The 22,820-nt window shown below is 35.7% G+C and overlaps 1 protein-coding gene across 7 annotated transcripts in view; it reads left to right on the forward strand.

The window, feature by feature from the left end:
* The window catches only part of EPHA5 (EPH receptor A5), a 299,923-nt gene that overhangs the window by 9,052 nt on the left and 268,051 nt on the right, over positions 1 to 22,820 (forward strand). For all 7 annotated transcript variants that reach the window (XM_036415115.2, XM_036415125.2, XM_036415123.2 and 4 more), the window contains exon 2: positions 21,566 to 21,630. In XM_036415115.2, coding sequence (XP_036271008.1) covers positions 21,566 to 21,630 — 65 coding nt within the window. The remainder of the gene's footprint in view (positions 1 to 21,565; positions 21,631 to 22,820) is intronic.

The raw sequence follows: 22,820 nt of genomic DNA on the forward strand, positions 1-22,820 counted from the left end.
TTTTCAGTAGTGTGTTTTTTTGGGGGGAGGGCGGGGGAAAGGGATGCGGGTCTTGGGGGGTGTGGGGTTAACTCTAAGCTCAGTGGACTGGACGCTCATTCTGTTATTTTTCCTGACCTCTGTTCATCTTTTGTTTTAATTTGGTACTGCCTACTTTACATAATGATTGTAGAGAACAAACAAAAGGAAACGGTTTTCTAATTGGTTTAGTACCACACCACTGTAAGTTGTGGGAATGTAGCTGATTAAAGCCCCGCATAGTCTGTGCAAGTAAACACATCGCTTGCTGGGTAAGGATCAGGCTGTAGGAAAGTGCTAGATACAGCAGCCTTGTGGATTTAAGCTGATGTTATGTGAGGAAACTTCCTTAAGAAAAAAAAATACAAAAATACCTTGCATTTGCAAATGGAACAGAAAAGGGACTGCCTAGCTGGTGCCTTCAGGCCATGGAAATGGGCAGGTCATTGAGAGCCCTGAAGCTCACCTTTAATTAAGCTCACAATGGTTGTGCCTCTCACTAGGTAGTACAAACAGGGAGATGCAAACACCATGAAATGACCTCTGCCATATATTTATGCTATGGTCTTCAACCATCCACCTCAGATCCTGCCTAATTAAAATGAAGTGCTAAAGCATACTTACAAGGTTGTAAAAGTAAAATAAGAATGTATGTAGTTGTCTAGTAAAATCCCTAGAGCAAAGCAGGTACACAACGCATATTAGTCCTTGTGCTTACCCCACCAGTACTTGAGATATGATTTGGGATATGATTTCACAATCAGAGTTTATCACATTCCTTGTATTGGATGGTTAAAGGAAATCTGGGACAGGAGAACAATCTAATAAAAATAATTGCTATGCAAATTTTTCATAGAGCTATCAGTCACATTATGCTGTCCTAATTTTCTGCTGCTCTCCTCATTTCATGGTGAACACCGGGATTTGATTAGGAAGTGAAGGTAATGTTAGATCCAATCAAATCATTGAATCGATACCCTCTCTCCTGGGAACTAACCTTTAGGCCACTTCACAATGGACATTCCATTTGCTTAGATCACATTCCACTTGCTAAGACCGTTATCTCTCTCCTCTGGACTTTCCCAGAATCCAGACCTGCACAGAGAATTCTCTGCCCAGGAAAGACCACCTAGAATCCTTTAAAAACCTCTGAGTCCCCTGTCTTTGGGTGCTGACAAGGATCATGAGTTGTAAATGTTAAATTTTGCCTCATATTCCGAAGGAAGAGGTCAGATGTTGCTTTTTAGACTCAAAATATCAAGATATAGCTTCAAATATTTTACTCAGAATGTTATCAATTTTACTATACATCAGTAAATTTTCAACCAGTGTGCTGGTGTGCTACAAGAATTTTTAAAACATGAAATACCTGATTGTTTAGTCAGGGCTCTGATCTGTTTTTCCTTAGATGGTCAAATGAGAAAAAAATGACAACAGCCAACACAATAGCCATCCAGTGTGAATAAATCAAAAATATACCTATTATTTTGTCAGATTAGCAAAATATATTTTGTTTATGTACTGCAGAATTTTATTAATTGTTTTTTGTGTCATATGATATGAAAAAGGTTGAAAATATCTTCAAAATGCATATATGTATACAAACACATATATGTATTGATATGTATATAAAACGCATACATGTATGCATTTTATATGTATGTATATAAAATGCATATATGTATATATACATATATGTATATATGTAAAATTTGACACCACTGTTTTACACTGAAATATATAATATTCTGATGTGTCCAATTGTATTAAGAATTTGAAAATTGCTTGGAAATATAATTGAGTTTTTATATTTTGGTAGGGTTTTAATATAATTCTGGGAGTGCTTTTTTCAACATATGTGAACATAAACAGGTATAAGGAAGTTTAGAACAATGTATTTAGATTTGCTTATGGGATGCATGTGTGTATTTGCATGCCTATGAGTTTACGCTCCTGTATATAGTTATTATAGCTCACATTCATTATTGATAGACAGTGTGCCAGACACTGTGCTAAGTAGTTTATATATTCATTCATTTCAAAATAAGCCTAGAAAATGTTAATAACTTTTCTTATTCTCATTCTTACTTTATACCTGTGACAAACGAGGCAGAACATGGTTAAATAACTTAGCAGCACTGATAAATCTGCATTCAAACCCAGGCAGTTGGACTCCCACTTGGCTCTTGGACACCACTGACTGAAGCACAGTAAAAGTGCACACAGAAATTCATGTGCAGTCGTGGCGATATTTTCTCTCATGGTCCCTCAAAGCTCCAATTTGCCCCTTACTAAATACTTGATCAGTCTCTGGTCATCAGGCTCTCACACACTGATTTACCCTGTGTTGATATTGCCCTTTTCATTATCCCAAACCCCACTAGCACATGGCAAAACTCAGCCCCACACATTACTTCCTTTGCATTTCAGGGCATGTATCCTTTACTTTTTAAATTGCTTTTATCACTTTAGTATATAAGCAACCCAGAGTTTAATCCCCAGCCCAGGCACACTCTAGACCTAGCTTTATATAGTACCCCATTAAGCAACCCTCTTTCTCTATAATGTCATTTATTTACCCAGGCTCTATTGTTGGGAATACAGACTAGGTCTGAAAACATAGTTTTAACTTCATTGTGAAATAGTATTTTTTAGGCAATGCAATTTCTTGTAACAAGTGAGGGGACTGAAAGGTTCAATGGGAAATATGCTCACTTTCTCTCTCCTCTCCCAAGTCTACACCTGGGGTACTTTTTTTGTGCAGAGTTATTTTCAATATTTTGTAATCACTTCTATGTAGTTTATATTTTTAAAGTGCACTATAGGTAACACAATGTACTAACCTACATTATTCCATGAGAAGTCATAAAAAGGTAAATACTTATTACAGAATTGGTAAATCCTTGTTACAAAAAAAGGAACTGAAATCAGAAAATGTGATCTATTAGAACAATGAGAACTAGTTGCAAAGCCCAAGTCATACGTCCACAGAAGAAATGCTCCCTTTCCTGAGGCAGTATAGCAGAGTGATAACACTGGTCTGGACCTTGGCTGAGTCATTCAGAGCTGTTTGACCTTGAGCAAGGTAGCACACCTCCCTGTGCGAGTGCTTCCTTGTCTGTAAAATGGGAATATTAATGTGATTGAGACTCGTAAAGATAAAGCGAATTCACATCAATCTAGTGTTTTTTTGTTTGTTTCTTTTTAATCCTCACGGAGGACATTTTCCCATTGATTTTTAGAGAGAGTGGAAGGGTGGGGGAGAGAAACATCAATGTGAGAGAGACTCATTGATTGGTTGCCAACCAGGGCTGGGAATGGAGCCTGCAACACAGGCACATGCCCTTGACCTAAATAAAAAACCTGGGACCTTTCAGTCCACAGTCTGATGCTCTATCCACTGAGCCAAACCAGCTAGGACCAATATAGTATTTTTGAAAGTTCTGATACATAGTATTATATAAGCTTTAAGTGTTACATGTTCGAAAAAAATTGTGTGGTTTGGCACTCTGACATTTACCAAGGTCTAATTTTCTACATTAGTCAGTGAGTACTGTCTAATATTTATTATAAGTGGAAATGCCAGAAGAAAAGCACTTGACTTCAGTTCAATTGCCCAAGCAAACCTTGTTTACAACCTGGTTACACCTTTCAATGGCTCTCCAATGCCCTCAGGATCAAATCTAAGGTCCTTGAGCCTGAGTACAAAGCTCTCAGTGATATGACTTTGGCCAACCTCCCCTGCTACCTCCCTCCTGTCCCTGCAGGCTAGGCTCCAGGATGTGTTTGTGGTAGTGGTGGTGGTGGTAGGGGAGGGGGGCGCGGGGGCGGGCTTGCTCTCTATGCATTTGGATTCTGGGTGCTCAGTGGAATACACACAGCTCCTCCCTTCACCTAAGTAACTTGACCTTTATGCCTGGGTCACACAGAGGTGAGACTTCTCCATAGTTTCCCCAATATTGTGTACCAGTTCTTATTCCACGTGGAGCATATTAAACTGGGCTGGAATTGAGTCTTGCCTTGTTTGTACATTTCTGATACTTGATCAGAATAGAAATTGCCATAAAAAAATAAAGGCTAATCAGAGAAAAATTAAAGGCTAATCAGAAGAATATTATCTTCTGAATAGATAATATTCTAGCAAAGATAATATGATTTGCTAAACAAAGTATGTTAATACCAAGAAAAACTAGCAGTATATTTTTTTACACTTCCCAAATGCATCAACATGAAGAAAGTTTTGCCTGTCTGTAAACTCAAAGAGAGTTGCCTCCACGTGTGTTATAAACGTATGTTTAATGAACGAATGTTATTGAGTCATCTCCATGCTTCTTTAAAGACACTGCTTTTAACCACACCTAGTCCCACCTCATTACTCTTACTGGGAGAGCCCAGCTAGCCCTTTTCCTAAATCCATAACTAAAAGCTTTTAGAATCTCTGTTATTATAGAGTATCTTCTAAACTGAGAAGTTATCTACTCAAAGATTATATGATTTGACAACCAAAAGAAGTTAATACCAAGAAATCTGGCAGTAGAAAATTTTGTGATAGATTTACCGTATCAATGAGAAGAAAGTTATATTGAGATTAGCAAACCACTAGAATATAGTTCATAGATATCTGTGTTTTAATCAACTACTGCTTTCTACCCCCCTTTCTTAATATACATTCTCAGAATTCATATAACTTGAGCCCCTATCAACCACCATAAAATAATTTTTCTGCTTTAAGCATGATTTAATTTTACTTCTAGCAAAAACAATTAATATAAAACATCTGTTTCTTAAAGGTTCAAATTTCTTGAGAGGAGATGGAGTTACCCTTTCATTTGTTTTGGATTTCCTCATTTATTTAGATTGCCACTTACTTTATGAAGCACTTTAGATTTACAACTTGGTAGGAATTCTTAATATTGCAGGGAACATAGCAGGAAAAATGGATAACATCAACCATGTGAATAGAAGAGCATTAAAAATAGATTTATAAGGGAACACATTTAAAATGTAATAATAAATGGTTTTTAAGTATAGTTTGGTTACTATCTGGTTAGGGGGTTTAATTTTAACCAGTGTCTGAGTAGTATATATTTTAATTAATCATCCCTCTTGAACATATTTTTATTTACGCTAACATTTATGACAACTAGAGTAGAATTATGAGCAGTTAATATTGTATTCTATTGAGCTAATAACTTTTTGAATTGAATCTTTCTCTAGATTCAATTAGAAGGCTAATTATAAGAATTGCTATGAAGACTTTTACCACTTTCAGTTCTTACAACAGCCCTGTGAAATGGACGTTATTCCATTTTACCGTTGGAGATTGGATTTGGGAGAAATTAGGTAACTTGCTTTGTGTCACACAAGGAATAGAATGGGAACCAGATGTGTTTGATGCTGAAGCTCTTTGTTGTACCTATTGTGATAGAGATTATTTTTATATAAATGTACTTAGTATTATGATTTGTATTTTATTTGTGCATCCATCTTTCAAGGAAAGAATCATGCTTTATTACAAAAATTACATGCTTTATAAGAAAATCAATATAATACAAATATAAGCGAAGTATATGAGGGATATGGGAAACATATCAAGAAAAATCTCACTATCATCAATGCTAATGCTACAGAATAGAAAACTTAAGTATAAACTTTCTGTTACACAGCTTTCATTTCCTGGCAGAAAATCTGTCAGTTCATCAGGATAAAGCATTTTTCTCTGACTCTGGAGTTTGAAAGACACCGGTTTCACTGGTGTTTGTGTTATTGGACAATGTCCCAAACACAATAAATAATATTCTTAACAATTTTCAAGATATGAGTAATAGGCCGAAACTGGTTTGGCTCAATGAATAGAGCGTCGGCTTGGGGACTGAAGGGTCCTGGGTTCGATTCCGGTCAAGGGCATGTACCTTGGTTGTGGGCATATCCCCAGTAGGGGGTGTGCAAGAGGCAGCTAATCAATGACTCTCTCGTTGATGTTTCTAACTCTGTATCTCTCTCCCTTCCTCTCTATACAAAATCAATAAAATATATTTAAAAAAAAGATATGAGTAATTGATTTGTAATAATAGGTTCTTATGTAAGTTATTGTTGGAAGCCAAAGACATAATATTAGAAGTGGCTTTCAAACTTTTTTTTTAAGCAGCAGAAACTCTCATTCAAAAGAAATGACTGTGGCAGCCTGATACCCGAAGCAGATAACAACAGAATTGTTGGGTTTCCTGTCCCTGTTTTACTTCCTCCTTCCCTTACCCTCATCTGCTTGTGCCTCTGAGCCATGTCTTTAGAACCACAGGGGCCATCTTGAGCTCAGTGTGAAAACTACTGTGTACAAATGTAAAAGAAATGTTGTATAGGAGATCAGGGTGCTGTGATCCTGACTTTTAGCTTTCTAAACAATCTCACCAAAACACTAATTATAATATGTGGTAAAGCTTAGTGTGAACCAATGGTGTCTAACCTAGAATTGCTCATCAGAGCCAACCTGTGAACATGGTTAAATGCAGGGGTCCCCCTTATCTGTGATTTCACTCTCCACAGTTTTAGTTACCAGTGGTCACCACAGTTAGAAAGGTTAAATGAAAAATTCCAGATATAAACATTTCATGTGTTTAAAATTGCCCGGCTGTTCTGAGTAGTCTGATGAAATATCATGACATTCAGGTCTATCACTCCAGATGTGAATCATTTCTTTGTCTGGAGTGTCCAGGCTGTATACACTTGTTAGTCACTTAGCTTCCAGCTTGGTTATCAGATATACTGTAGAGTATTGCAGAGCTTGTGTTCAATTAACCCCATGTTACTTAACAATGCCACATCCATATAATTTTTATTACAGTATATTGTTATAATTTTTCTATTTTATTATTCTACTAGTGCCCTGGTGAATGGATTCGTGCACATTGAAAGAAAATTAATTAGAAGGTGGCCTGTGGGGTAGGAATGGGTGAGATGGCCAGATACGCCCTGGAGCCAACCTCCTGTGGTCCCTCCCTGGCCAGCTGCACCTGGGGAGGTGCTGCAGATCCAAGAGCATAGGCAGAGTGAGTGGGGTCCCTCCGGCTTGTGGGGTCACTTGGCCTGGCTGGCAGGGATTGGGTCAAAACCAGCTCTCTGACAGCTCCCAAGGGGTCTCAAATTGCAAGAGGGCAGTTCTCAGGTGACCCACCCCAGAATCAGGCTGGCTTGTTTCTGGTTCCAGGGTATGTCACCCAAGAACTGCTGCTGCCAAGTCACTGCAACTTGACAGCTCCTGCTTTGAGCATCTGCACCGCCTGGTGGCCACTGCACGCCATAGCAGCCAGTTGTATGATTGGATTGTCAGATTGTCACTTAGCCTTTTTATATATATAAATTGTTAATTTCTTGCTGGGACTAATGTATAATTTAAACTTTATCATAAATCTGCATGTATAGGAAAAAGCAAAGTGTATACAGGGTTTGTTGTTAACCATGATTTCAGGCCTCCACTGGGGATCTTGGGACATATTTCCAGAGATAGGGGGACTGCTATGCAATATCTGTACCCTCTTAGACTCGAATCAAATTTCATTAAAGCAACTTCTCTGGAAATCACTAATTTTAGAACCTGGGAATCTGTAATTTTAGAATATGCATAGATAATTCTAACCTTTGTCCCTGTTAAAGAACTCATACTTAGAGCTTTTCAAAGGGAGATCAGGGTCTGGGACTGATGCCATTCTGAAACAGTGTCAGTACCAAAATAAGAATTAGCTTTTCCAGAGTTTTATTATGATTTGACATTGTCCCAACAATCCAGTTGTGTGATAGGTAGATTCTCCTTCCTGAATAGGGCATAGACCAGTTCAAATGTTGTTTGACTCAAATTAAGTTTCTATAAAAGTCACTTGGGTGATGGGAACTCCTAAGATACAATCTCCTGGGCTCATCTAATACCCCATCTTTGCAGATTTTTGAATGGGACAGTGGGTTTACTTAAAAAACAAAACAAAAAAAACTGCAGGTGATTCTAATGCAAGAGATTTTAAGGAAGGTGATAGAAAAACCACACTTTAAAAAAAAAAAAGCACTGAAAAAATATGGCACATATGTATGACTAACACTCAGAAAATGCTGTACAAATGTTTGCTATTAATCTCAAAAAGAATATGAAAATATGTTAAGGTTAAAGATGATGTATATTATTATCAGATGATATTATGCAAAATAAGAAAATAGAAGATGGTAGTGAATTGTTAAAGAAAATACCAAAGTGCAAAAAAAAAAAATTAACTATGATTTGATATATAATCAGTGATAAAGCCATTGATATCAGAGCTGATCCTCAAGGAGTATACTTTCATGAATAGTTCCCCTTTATATTCCTAAATCATAGTACATGCATTTTGAATGTGTTCATATGTATCCTTATGTTCCAAATATAATCCAGGTAATTATATCCTAAGAGAGTTTGTCTCCAGGGATATAGAAGGATAATTTCACTGATAATATAAATTCAAACAACTGTCTACTCCTCGGCACATCTATTGGGAGGTTGGACAATCAGCAAGATACTTCCAGTTTATTCACTGGTTATCCCCCCGGGCCCGGAACACTTATTGCTACGTCAGTAGATGCTTAATAAATGCAATGAGTGAACCCTGTTCATTGCAGATGTCACATTATATAGAACTAGAATAGATGTTAAGGCAGTGAGTTAGTCTTTTTCCTTAGTTTATATATTTATTATCTTATTACTTAATATTGGGTTCCAGGTTAAAAAACAAAACAAAACAAAACAAACAAACAAACAAAAAACCTGTCCAACAGTAATTTAAAATGTAGAGAATGTAGAGGCCATTTAAAAAATGTTTGAGCCAAAACCGGTTTGGCTCAGTGGATAGAGCGTCCGCCTGCGAGCTGAAAGGTCCCGGGTTCGATTCCGGTCAAGGGCATGTACGTTGGTTCCGGGGACATCCCCAGTAGGAGGTGTGCAGGAGGCAGCTGATTGATGTTTCTAACTCCTCCCTATCTCTCTCCCTCTCTGTAAAAACTCAATAAAATATATTTTAAAAAAATGTTTGAGAAAGAAGTTTCAGAGTTAGTTGTCTAATGAATTGGGCTTAATGATGTCAGCACAGAAATCATGATGACTTTCTTGCTTTACTCTCAAGTCTTGCCTCATGGTTGCAAGAAGGCCGGTGCATTTCCAAACATCACATTTAGTTCAGAACAAAAGAACAAGAACCAAGAATCATGCCAGCTTCACTATTCCTTCAGCTAGGACAACAAAACTTTCTCAGAAACTGGAGAGCAGATTTCTGTTTATATCTCAGTGGCCAGACCTATGTAACCAGGCCAGCGGACTCAATGGAGGCTAAGATAACAGAGACATGATTATCTTTATTTTCTGAGGCCGGTCATGATCCATTGTCCAGTGCTGGGCACATTGCCACTCTGAACACAAGTAAAATCCTGATAGCAAGGAAGGGAAAAGGATGTGAGTAATTAATAGGCATAAAACAGAATCTGCCACAATGCCACAGAAAATTGGAAGTATTTTTATTTATTTTATTTATTTCCTTTTCATATTTTGCAAAAATAGATTAGTCAACTACAGAAGTTATATCTTGACTAAAAATAGATTTTAGACACCAGGTTAACTAGGCAAAAGGGACCACTACTAGATCATCAATCTTGTACCCTGTTAAAATATATAATTCATTGTATTTTAGTAGACTGATTTAAAAAATACTTTCCTGCTGTCATGAATGATTCTAGCTGTTTTGATATGGCTAATTAGAGCTGCGTACTAAAATATTTATGATCAAACACTTAAAATTTGGGATATAATATTTATTTGTACTTCTGTCTGTATTGCTGTATATTTTGACTAGTTTTTGATGACAAATCCTTATCCAAAGATTTCTTGTAGTATTTTTTTCTATTTTCGATGACAATCATTCACAAAGGATCATTATGTTGGGTTTACATCAGAATTAAGTTTACACAAGAATGAAGCTGCAAGCCTAACATGAGAATAATGATTCATGTTTGTTAGCAAAAAAAAAAAAAAAAAATTGTTTCATTTCTCATTTTACAAAAAGGGTTACTGGGCCACCCAGCTGTTCCTTCATTTTCATAAATGTCATCGCCCTAAAATACAGACTCTGGATTTGTGCAAGCTTTTGTCTGTTTTGGTGCATGTTCAAATCTAATTATCATTTATCCTACCCTGAAGCCTGGAAAGCTAATAATTATGTCCTTAGTTTTGCAGTTTGATAGATTTAAATTAATCATTAGGGGTAATGAGAACTAGGGTGAGGATTCATTCAAAACAAAGAGTCAACTTTGTATACATTTTGCCATTCTATTTTTATGTGCTTTTTGACATCTAAGGACAAAGTATACTTTGGCAAATGTTTTCCTTGTTTTGCTTCAGTTAACACCCTTAGAGCATAATAAATGACAAAATAAGCTTATGAAAAGAGGATTCATCTTTGCAGGTTACCCTTTTGCTTTTCAGAATCTTGTAACTTACTTGAACATAGTTGGAAATTTGGTACTAAACTGTGATCTCCCTGGAAAAACCTGCTTTGTTTAGATTAATATGTCTAAACAAACCTGTCTGCTTTGTTTAGATTAATATATATGAAAATTTAGCAGCAGTTAGGATGTCTTCATCTTATATACAGTACTATTATAACATTATGCTAGATATTTTTGTGACATACTATTAGGATATCATAGTATACTAATGTACTATAGTAGATGGTTTTGTAATATACTATTCACTATTCATTGACTTAATGAAACATTGATATATAGGAGTTACTAGTTTCAAAGGAATGAACCTTTGGATTCAGCAAGTCCAAAATTGGAGCAAGTGTGGCATAGAAGCAGGACAAACAGCTCTGGAGTTAGATAGACTTGCATTTACTAGTATTTATTTTTTTAATATTTTTAGAGAGAGAATCACTGATTGGCTGCCTCTTGCACCCCCCTCCTTCTCCCCCCCCCTCCCCCCCGGATTGAGCCTGCAAACTGGGCATGTGCCATGGACTGGAACTGAACCCAGGACCCTTCAGTTCACATTCCGACACTTGAATCCACCGATTCAAACTGGCTAGGGCAGATAGACTTGCATTTATTAGTAAGTATGTGCTTATTAGCTCTGGCACCTTGGACCACTGCCCTATTTAGCTTTTATCAGCTTCACTTTCCTTCCCTGCAAAATGGAGAAAATAAAGGTTCATTGGTAGAATTAAGTTATATAATGTACATTGAGTACAGACTGTTAGTCTCAATCACTTATATTACAAATACGAGAACTGAGGTCTTCAAAGTTAAATCGCTTCTATTAGTTCACATAGTACCAACCAGAACCATAGGAATAATGAGCATTCTCTGTATAGTGAGCCATTTGCAAAGTGAATTGTGAATAAGTACATTCATTTTAAATGTGACATTTACCCTATTTTGTAAGGAATAGATTCGTATATGATCTATATGCATGATGGTGTCGAACTGAGCAGGTATTAAATGAGTGTATTCTATTATGTGGTGATTTTCAAGCGTGTTATTTCATCTATTGTTGACTTTTTTCTTTAGAATGAAATCACTGTGAAAGATTTGACAAGTTTTGTTACCACCCTTAACAAGGTAGCCACTGAAAACCATATGGTTTTGCTCTTTTCATGCCATGTGTCCTGTAAATGTAGTAGACTGCTCATTATTCATAATTTAGTTGTCAGTGTATTTCAGTGTTACCTTTGCCTAAACTCTTTGTATGGCTTAACCAATTGATACTAATTCTGAATTCCTTTTTGCCGTCTCCCCAAGTACACAATTTTAACAATTCAAAAATTTTAGTGATATTCTGATTGACTTTTGCTTCCCTCGTAGTCATATGCTTCAGAGAATGAATATTCCTTCATAGTCATATGCTGCTTAACTTTCAATGAGTAGTGGCTAAAACTTCTTTGTTTATGACGATGAAATATAACAATGAAAGGCAACAGTTGTTCTTCACAGTCAACAATTAAACATAATATATCTAGAGTCAGTTGGAAATGTCATTGGACTTCTGTAATTATAGTTTTGGAAATATCAAGGTATGATGGAAAAAGAACAGACTCTGGAATAAGAGACTGGAGGTTGATTTCAAATTCTGTCCCTTAGCAGTTTCAGCAGTTAGGATATCTTTCTCCGCAAATAATAACAAATCGCTTCCCCACTGGATTAAGCAACAAAATTGATATCTCCCCCCACTCCCGCCCCCAAACACACACAACACAAAATCCAAAGAGAGGCAAATTTCAAATTTAGATGGATTAGCAACTCTGTGATATAATGTGGATCTAGATACTTCTCATCTTTTCACTCTGCCAACCTTAATCTGTAGACTTTGCTTTGCTGCTGACTCTCCTCATTAGCTTTAGATGAATGTACCAGTCCCCCCAAAATACACCCATGCCTAGCAACTTCCAAGGCAATTCCCTTTTCTAAGTGTTTTCCTCTCAAAAACTACTACATTCCCTTGCAGATCACCTTCACAGTTCATTGGGCAGAGCGGAATCTATAGTAAGACCGCATAATGGGAAATGAAATATGTTTAGTATTGCTTAACTGTGGAAAGAGAAGGAGGAAAAAGCCTGAATGAAACTGGAGAAGAAAATATAGACCAATGCTGGAAGGACCTATATTAAAAGCAATAAGACAGAATGACAAGGCTTAAAGCAGGAGAGTGATGTGACCATATTGGTGGCTTAGAAAGATCTTTCTGGATGCAGTATTTTGAAGAAATTGCCCCTCTACTGAGAAACCACTTATAAGAGTTTTCAAGTGAAAAATGATGGATAGGGTTTGGCTGGACTGCTTATGCTGTGGAATGAAACTGAGAAGGCATTGCAGAGAGTTAATATATAAAATATAGTTACAATTGATGGGATTTGGTCACTGATTCAATGTAGGAATAGAACTGGTTGTTCTACTTGTAGATTTTTGGATAGAACAACTAGTTTTATGGCATGGCACTCATGAAATGGGAAGCGGGGTATTATTCTTGTAAGGAAAATATATTTTGTTCATTTGGGGACAGGTTAAATATATAAGTTGGTAGAATTTTAGGAGAAAGAAATGGGCAAGATATATGGATTTAGAAGCTCATTAATATTTACATTACAACTAAAGACTTAGAAGTTCATGAAGTCCTCTGCAGGGGATTTTACATGGGATATATGCTAATATCATCTTTGAAAACAAACAACCAGCCAACCAACCAACCAGTTAACAAATAAAAAATAAATACACTATCCATTCTCCATCCTAAATAGCCTAATTCAATATGAATGATCTGGAGCCAAGGCATTTGTTGTTTCAAATGCCTAATCTTTTTTTTATTTTTCCCATGTCAAGTTCCAGTAAAGAATGTTGGTGTAGAGTGAGAAGTGAAGATAGTCTACAAATTAGAGTATGGATCAAGCCAAGGTTTGCAGAGTTGGTAGAGGAAGAATCATTCATAATGGGAACAAGTAGCTAGAAGGATAGAAGAAAACCACAGAATTTATGTTGTTACTGAATAGAGATGGTGAGAGGGAGTGTTGTCCATGGGGGTTATGACAACATACTGCCAAAAGATGAGGTGATTAGGAACTCAGAGCTACACGATTAGCTTAAGTTCTCATAGTCAGACTCCTTCGTTATGAGCTTTACCTCAAGTAGCGTTCGGCACCCATGATTCATGTACAATTAAAGTAGATTCCTTTTTGATCAGCATTTAATTCACAGCCTTTTCCTTCTTGGGAGATAGGTGGCTGTGATCACAGTATCTAATGTCCAATCTCTAAGTGAGGGCTCATGTGCTCTCGTGAAGGCTTCAGATATTGCTCTATACTTTCTTCTTCCCTTGATTTTTCTTCTGAGGCTCTGAATGGTATTGAAAACTGTCAGTGTTCTGTTGAATCTGCATTATGTTGAGATAATTAAATGAAAGAACATATACAAGTTGCCCAGTAGAGCAACTGACACATAGTATAAGTTCCTTTCACCATATTCCTCCTCCTTTCTCCTCCTCCTCCCCCTCCTCCTCCTCCTCCTCCTCCTCCTCCTCCTCTTCTTCTTTTCTTCTTCTTCTTCTTCTTCATGAAGTTTGTGGGCATGATTTGCTCAGACTTGCAAAAGAAATAGATACTCTCCCATTCATTGCCTGAGGAAACACTATTGGTTGTAGATTCTTGCCTTCAATAGAGGATGCCAGAAATCTACATAACGCCCCTAAACCTATAACATAGTTTTACCAAATTTACAAATTTAGTTCTCCAATGGGAAACACATGTACTCTTTCCCTGCACTCATTTTGTCAACTGTTCTTTGTTCCCTGCAGCAGTTGTCAAATTATAAAATTTAGCCCACAAGCAAGAAATAACATCTGTGCTGAATGGGACCATGAAGAGAGGCTGGACAGCTGTGTATCTGGGGTTTATTTGCACAGATTAGTAAAATGTGTGCTGTAATTGAATCCAGTAGCTTTTTTGATATTGTTAAACAGAAATAAATAAGCAAGCATTCATCAAAATTGTACTATATGCAATGGAAATTTGAGTCAATGCCTTTAGAGAAAGAGCATGCCATGCTGTTTGCTTCTAATCCAAATTATCCTCTCTTCATGTTGTGGTGGAGATCCAACTAACATTATAACTGTTTGTTTGTTACTGCAAAGATTATGTGAAAAGCAGAAACAATATGAGTAAGAGTATGTTTCTGGCTCTCTATCTTCATGTCATCAAGGATCACACATTTTCTCAAGGCTAGCTCCCTGACTGGTGGCAGCATTGAATGTCCTTGAGCCATCTTTCAACTCTTCAAAGTCTTAAAATACGTTTATCCTGATATGTCACTTTCCTGGAGAATCCAGTAATTTTTTTTTCTGATCTTTGATACTGATATTAGCAAGATGTTAAGGAGGACACAATGGCATAAAAATGATATACAGAAAGTTATGAATATTTGAAAATTATAGTAATTGAATACCATATTTGAATTATTAACTCAAACTAATCTTTAGTTGTTAGGAAATGGAAAAGTAAGGACTTAGGCGTCTTCTTATATATTTACATATTTCATTTTGCTTATTCTGTCTTTTCCTTATCCGCATTGAATTCTATCAAAACAAAAACAAAAATGAGTTAGCAACTCTCTGGCTTTCTTAAAGTAAGTTATTTAAGAACTTCTTTTTTCTATGTGTTCATGAAAGCATAAAAATGATTAGTGTATAGTAATAAAAAATAAAGCATACTTGAGATTACTTTGAATTAGTTTTATTATCTGTTATTTGGCTGGGCAGGCAATTAACTGATTTTACTTATTAAAAGTTCCTGTGTTCATGATTCTTTTTTCCTATATAATTTTAGAAAACTTATAACAGACTATATAGTTATTGACCTCTGTAGAGTTATTTCTTCTGGAGAATCTATCTTCTTAATTACTGATGTGAATACTAACCAATATACCCATACTCATTGCAATTACACAGTGACTTAAGTAAAATGACCTTGAAGATTATTTCTCAATTTAATGGTAAGACTTTATTTTAAAATATAAATAATAGAATAAAAAGTTTTTTTCCATAGAATTTCTGTTATCTAATTAATGTCTTCTAAAGTAACTGTGGTATCAAACATTTTCTCTAATTAAATTCATTAGTGACTTATCCTTGACAAGTTTTAATTAAGTTGTACAGGGAAGATCAATAGTCATTGAGTATTCATTGCATTTTACAACCAGCATATATACTGTTCAGAACAATTTAATTACTGTAATTGTTGCACGGACGATACTTAGTGACTGTTACTGTGGTAGAAGTCCAAGTACATTACTGCTTTTAAAATAAATTTTGTGTTGGCCATCTGCATGTTCTCTTTGAAGAAGTGTCTTTTCAGCTTTTTTTAGTTGAAAGGTTTGTGTGGAGTTTTTGTTTTATTTTTTTGGTGTTGAGTTTTATAAATTTAAAAAAAAAATAAATTTCTGATATTAACCCCTTATCAGCTATATCATTGGCAAATACATTCTCTCATTCTATGGGTTGTCTTTTCACTTTGTTGATGATTTCCTTTGATGTGCAAAAACGTATGTCTAGCCAGTAGACATATGTAAAGACGCTCAATGCCACTAATCATCAGAGAAATGCAAATTAAAACCACAATGAGATATTACATCACACCTATCCGAATGACTATCATCAATAAATCAACAAACAAGTGTTGTCTAGAATGTGGAGAAAAGGACACCATTTTACACTGCTGGTGGAAATGCAGATTGGTGCAGACACTGTGGAAATTATTACGGAGTTTACTCATAGGACTTTAATTAAATTTAAAAATGGAACTGCCTTATGACCCAGTAATTCCCCTTCTGAGAATCCATCTGAAGAAACCTGCAACACCAATTCAAAAGAGTATACGTACCCCTAATGTTCATTTTAGTGTTACTTACAATAGCCAGGATTTGGAAGCAGCCTAAGTGCCCGTCAGTAGATGAGCGGATAAAGAAGTTGTGGTAGCCCTAGCTGGTTTGGCTCAGTGGGAGAGAGTCAGCCTGTGGACAGAACAGTTCAGGCTTGATTCTGCTCAAGGGCAGGTACCTTGGTTTCAGGCTCAGTCCCTGGCCCTGATTGGGGCTCATGCGGGAGGCAACCAATCAATGTGTTTCTCTCAGATGGATGTTTCTCTCTCTGTCTCTCCCACTCCCTCCACACTTTCTAAAAATATCAAAGGGGAGGAGGGTGTGGGGAAGCTGTGGTGCATTTACATGACAGAATACTACTCAGTCATGATTAAGAAGGAAGTCTTACTTTTTGCAACAGTATGGATGATCCTGGAGAGCATTATGCTAAGTGAAATAAGCCAGTCAGAGGAGGACCAGTACCATATGGTTTTACTTATATGTGGAATCTAATGAACAAAATAAACTAAGAAATAAGACAGAAACAGACTCATAGATAAAGAGAACAGACTGACAACTCTCAGAGGGGAAGGATTTGGGGGGCTGGGTGCAAAAGATGAAGGGATTGAGCAAAGAAAAATAAAAAACCTTGCAGACACAGACAACACTATGGTGGTTAGTAGAGGCAAAGGGGAATGGGGGAAGGTAAGAGAAAAGTGGGGATAAATGGTGGTGGAAGGAGACTTAATTTGGAGTGGTAAAGACAGTACAATATGCATATGATACATATAGAATTGTACATTGCAACTTATAAATTTTTGTTAACCAAGGTCACCCCAACGAATTCAATAAAAATTAATAATAAATAAATAAATGCATTTGGTAATGAAATTGAGCAATCAATTCCTGAAAATTTATATATGTCCTAAACTTCTGGTTTTATTAAGGAGCTTAAGTAGTGGGTGAAATGTAGGCAGCGATATCAGTGGCATGGTGCTCTTTCATGCATGCTATCATGAATATTGAGGAATTATCAGCACAGCACATACATGAGAACAGCTTAATTGGTTGTGTGAAAAAAAAATGACAGGAGTTCGGTTGTAAAAATACTCTTTTCCTAAGTGAGACTTCAACAATATTTATTAGTTTTATTTTATAAAATTGAGTAGTATTTTGATTCTTATGGAATACCTTCAAATATGCTAACTTTTGTTAATGAAGATCACGATACTGATGTTCTATACAAAGATGTGTAAAACTAGAGGTTTCATAGTATTGCATCATAGGTCGGTGGCAAGGTTTGTCAACTCTGGCACTAGTGAAATTTGAGCCACACAATTCTTTCCTGGGAGTGAGGGAAGTTTTGCTGTGCATTAAGGGATGCTTAAAGGCATAACTGGCTTCTTCCCATGAGACGTCAGTGGCAAAATACTCCCCGACCCTTCAGTTTTAAAAATATATTATTAATGCCTAGCTCATATACAATATTATGTTAGTTTTAGATGTAAGCATAGTTTCATTATGTATCTTAAAAAGTTACCACCACCCCATCCTCCAGTTTTGAAAATCAAAGGCGTCTCCAGCCATTACCAGAGGTCCATGTTGAGAACCACTGCTATGTGCTCATACAGACATGCCCTCCAGATCTGCCCACAGACCAAGTGATTCATTCATAAGAAAAATGGCTATTAACAGTTCCAAGCTTAGGCTAGGTTTCTAAGGAAATAATATAGTTCTGTGTATTTAGTGTTTTGGAGATAAGACTGGGTGCTAACTATTCAGTCTGAATACCTTACTGAGATATAGGAAAGGGATGATCAGAGATGGCTTCCAGGAGAAGGTGGTTCCTGAAATGTGTTTTACAGGACAAATGAAGATTTAGCAATTCAGAAAGGGATAGAGACATTTGAGAGAGCGAAAGCAGCATGTGCAAAACTTGGATGTATAAGAAAGCCCCTTCCCCACTCCATGTATATTGATATAAAGATTGGTATGGTCATTTATAGATAAACAGTATGGTCATATATTGTTATATGGCATAATTTTAGTTATCTTCCTTGAGGCATCATACTCCATTCGCTCTATATTTTCATGGACAAAATTATAATATAAAAATCTGCAAGTAATTATTTAAAACATCTAACTCTCCCCCCAATTTCAAATTTAGTAATGGTATGCATTGTGAATTTTATGAAATCATCTATTTCCAAGAGGAAAGCAAATTTAGACAGTGGTGGGAAGTGACATACACATATTTCCTATAAACCTTCTAATCGTATCTGAAGAAAACCTTTTGACAAGATCAGCATATGAAAGATAATATACATCCCTATTGTGGTTATTTTTATGCATTTAATAAGTATTTCAATATTGCAGATTATCAGTAAATTGTATTAATAGCAAAGCTAATGTTTTCAGTTAATTAATTTAATTCCACACACATATATTTTAGTCCAAAAAATAGTAAAAATAGTAATTTAGATTAAATTTCATTTAAGTGAGGGTAACTAAGGCTATATATATATCTGGAATTCTGTTGGCAAAAATGAATATTTCAAGACCCACATGTTATTGAAAGGTCTACTAGGAATGTTGTGTTTCTCATGGAGACTGGTTATGAATTCCTAGAATCCCTATGCACATAGTTTGCCACTATTATATTAAGTTCACTTGACTGCCAGCATAGTAAAAGGCCTTTAGTTTGCTGAACTGCTCAACTTTATCTAGTCTACACAGATATGCTGCTGCTCAGTATCAAAGGTGAACTAAAGGAATGATAAAGATGAATAAATATAATGGGTTAGGTTCTGCACTACCCTGGTACTTAGTCATGTCTAGACACAACCCTAAGTGTCCTAGAAAAGCCCAAATGAGAACCAGGACATTTAAGGTTAACCTAGCTTTATTCCCATGGAAATCAGAAAAGCCAACAACAGAATAAAAAGAAAAGAGTATGGATCTAACTGAAAAATTAGATTTAATGAATGACTGGAGGATTTGCAAGGTCACTGGGAGGTGGAACAGATTTTTTTGTTTGTTTGTTTCTATTTTAAACAGTTTTAAATTATGTCAATTTCAGTTAGATAAATCTCTTCTAAAAATAATTTCACAAATTATTTTATTATTCTCTAAAGCCAAGTTGATGGAAGTAGACTAAAGATGATACAACCGTTCTATAAGTATGAACTTTTATAGTTAAAGAATCAGAATTTGAAGAAAATAGGCAAGAATAGTGAATATTTACACACACACATATATATGTGTGTGTGTGTGTATTGAATATATTTCTATTTTATAAAAATTAAAAATTTTGATTTATATTTATATTACTAATATTATAAAGTGTTAGCTTAATGTATAAATATGTTTGATTTTATAAAATGATGGAAAATAAAAGTTAAATGCACCCTTTTTATATAGTGTGTAGAAGATTTGTATTTAAATTACGATTTTCACTTCCTTGGTTATAATAATTCTGTTTTATATTCTCTTATAGAAATATTATAACAGCCTATTAACTATTATTCCTTTAGTATTCAGGCTTTACTCTTGCACATAGAATCATTTCTTAAATATATTTTTATTGCTTTCAGAGAGGAAGGGAGAGGAAGAGGGAGAGAGGAACATCAAGGATGAGAGAGTATCATTGATCAGCTGCTCCTGCAGGCCCCACACTGGGGATTAAGCCCACAACCTGCATGTGCTCTGACTGAGAATTGAACCATGACCTCCTGGTTCGTAGGTCAATGCTCAACCACTAAGCCACATTGGTTGGGCAGAATCATTTTTTTTTAATTACTGGCATCTCAAGATATTTGCTCTTGATTTTAGTTTAAGTAAGCTCCATACCTCCAACTGGGACAACATAGTTGTTTTTCTTTTGGATCCACATGTCAGGCTTCTTTAAAGTGCTTCAGTTGCACTGAAACCGGTTTGGCTCAGTGGATAGAGCATTGGTCTGAGGACTGAAAGGTCCCAGGTTTGATTCTGGTTAAGGGCACGTACATTGGTTGTGGGCACATCCCCAGTAGGGGGTGAGCAGGAGGCAGCTGGTCGATGTTTCTCTTTCATCGATGTTTCTAGCTCTCTATCCCTCTCCCTTCCTCTCTGTAAAAATATCAATAAAATATATTAAAAAAATAAAGTGCTTCAGCTGCATAGGGGGCCCATTTGGATTGGGCATAATAGACTGGAAACCTAATGATCTGTGACCCAGGTCGAAAGCATTTTGACAACACAGTACTCTTTTAGCTAGTATAACTTGGCAGGGGGGTGGGGGGGGGGGCAGGGGAGAGGGCGGGCAGCAGATGAACCTCCTGAAATATAGACATAGTGAGTATGTGGGATGTGGATGCACATTGGTATAAATACTGTGGGTTTCCTTTTGCAATGATGACATTCAAACTTCCACCTGAGAGTCCCAAATATGTTAAGATATCTAGCCATGATTAATGTCTGTCTTTCAAAAAATGTAGCTGATAGGTCTGTAGGAAGCACACTGAAGGTTGTGGTCATATATACGTAGAAGATGGCTTGGCAATGCAGTGGCCTCATAACTATAACAACAACCCTGAGAGCTGCTACAGTTTCCTTGGCTTGGTTAAGGGTGTGTAGATTTATTTCTTAATTAAACTTGCAATTTGGATTACAGATTTCAGTTAATATCACAAAAATGTTACAAGCTTGGGGATAGTTTATTGCTGTTTAATGTAAATTATTTGTTAATTGCTTCGTAACAGCTTTCCGGAAGAAAATACAATACGTTCAGCTACAATTTTATGGCTGCTGCTTAATCCCAGGGCCTAGAGCTTGAAAAATCACTGCATGGTTTTTACTGTTTTCTGTGGATTTTCCATATTTTCTCTTTCTTAATTTAATTCTTCTTTATAGTTGTTTGACAAAAAAAAAAACAACAAAAAACACTTAGGGTAATGACTTGTTTATGTAATTTTGCTCTAAATGTTAATTCAAAATAACTTGTTTTCTTGCATTGAAACGCTTTCTTTAAATTATAACTCTTGCATTTATCATAGTGAATATTTAATCTAATTTCAGATATGTAGCAATATGAACTTTCAATAATACTGACAATAGTGATGCATTTTTGTGCACTTGACTCAGTTTTGTGTTCTTTCTTTTTCAGTGAATTTATTGGATTCACGTACTGTCATGGGGGACCTGGGATGGATTGCTTTTCCAAAAAATGGGGTAAGCCTTTATGAAATTTTCCTACAACTTAAGTAGACATCATGTTAAATGTTACATATGATTGAAAATCCACTGGCCATATTTGTTGTTATGAGAGGAGGGATGTGTGGGTGAAAATGGGCCAAATCAGCTCTGTCATGAAAAGTAGGCAAATAGGGAAGGGATTTCAATTACAAAATAACAAATATATGATTTTCCTCTCTAAGTATTTTCATGAAGAAATGTGAAGTTATCTTGAAAATTCAGATTAAAGAAACCAACAAACTTATAGTATTGATTTATCTTAAAAAATACAAGAATTGAAAAAAATAAAAAGGTTTGCTGCTGATTTATCCTTAGCCTGTTTGAATAAGAAATATTGAATATTGAATAGGAAATGAAATCAATTCAAACACTGGGAACAATTTATTTTGTGTTTCTTCACTACATTAAGGAATGAAAATATTATAAGGGACTCCTTTAAATTTCAATGAGATTAAAAAATTCTGATTATTAGAAACTATCAGGGAGCACCTGGGATGGATTGCTTTTATTAAGTCAGTAATCATGAAAAGATTTTCTTTTAATTTTTACATCATTCTTTATTGAAAAATTTCAGAAAAAAAGTGTTTCATTGGAACATTTCTACAATAACAGTTGTATTTGTTAGTAAATTATTTTACTGGTGTAAACTAAAAATAAAGTCTTTGACTGTGATCTGGTGGCTAGATTGGTTGGAGTGTTACCCAATACACCAAAGAGTTATGAGTTCTATTCTCCTTTAGGGGACATACCGAGGATGTAGGGTCAAACCCTGTCATGGTACCTATGATAGAGAGGCAACCAATCAATGTTTTGCTTGTATGTTGATGTTTCCCTCTCTTTCCCTTCCTCTCTCTTAAAAACAAGACAACAAAATAAATAAAGAAAAAAAGAAACATCCTTGGTTGAGGATTTTAAAAAAAGTCTTTTGGGTGAAAATTAAACAATTTTTTAACCATGTGCATATTAATGTATTTATGATACTAATGATCTTAATAAATATATTATATTTAAAAAGTATTTAATAGCTATTACAAGATGGAAATGAAGTCATAAGTAAAATATTGTGTCATAAAATCATTATATTACACAAGAAGTATTAACTCAATTATAATAGAAAGATAAAACATGTCATCAAAATGATTGGAAAAAGCCAATTTCTAATACAA

This window comes from Pipistrellus kuhlii, unplaced genomic scaffold (assembly GCF_014108245.1).
Source record: "Pipistrellus kuhlii isolate mPipKuh1 unplaced genomic scaffold, mPipKuh1.p scaffold_m20_p_1, whole genome shotgun sequence".
Taxonomy (NCBI): Eukaryota; Metazoa; Chordata; class Mammalia; order Chiroptera; family Vespertilionidae; genus Pipistrellus; species Pipistrellus kuhlii.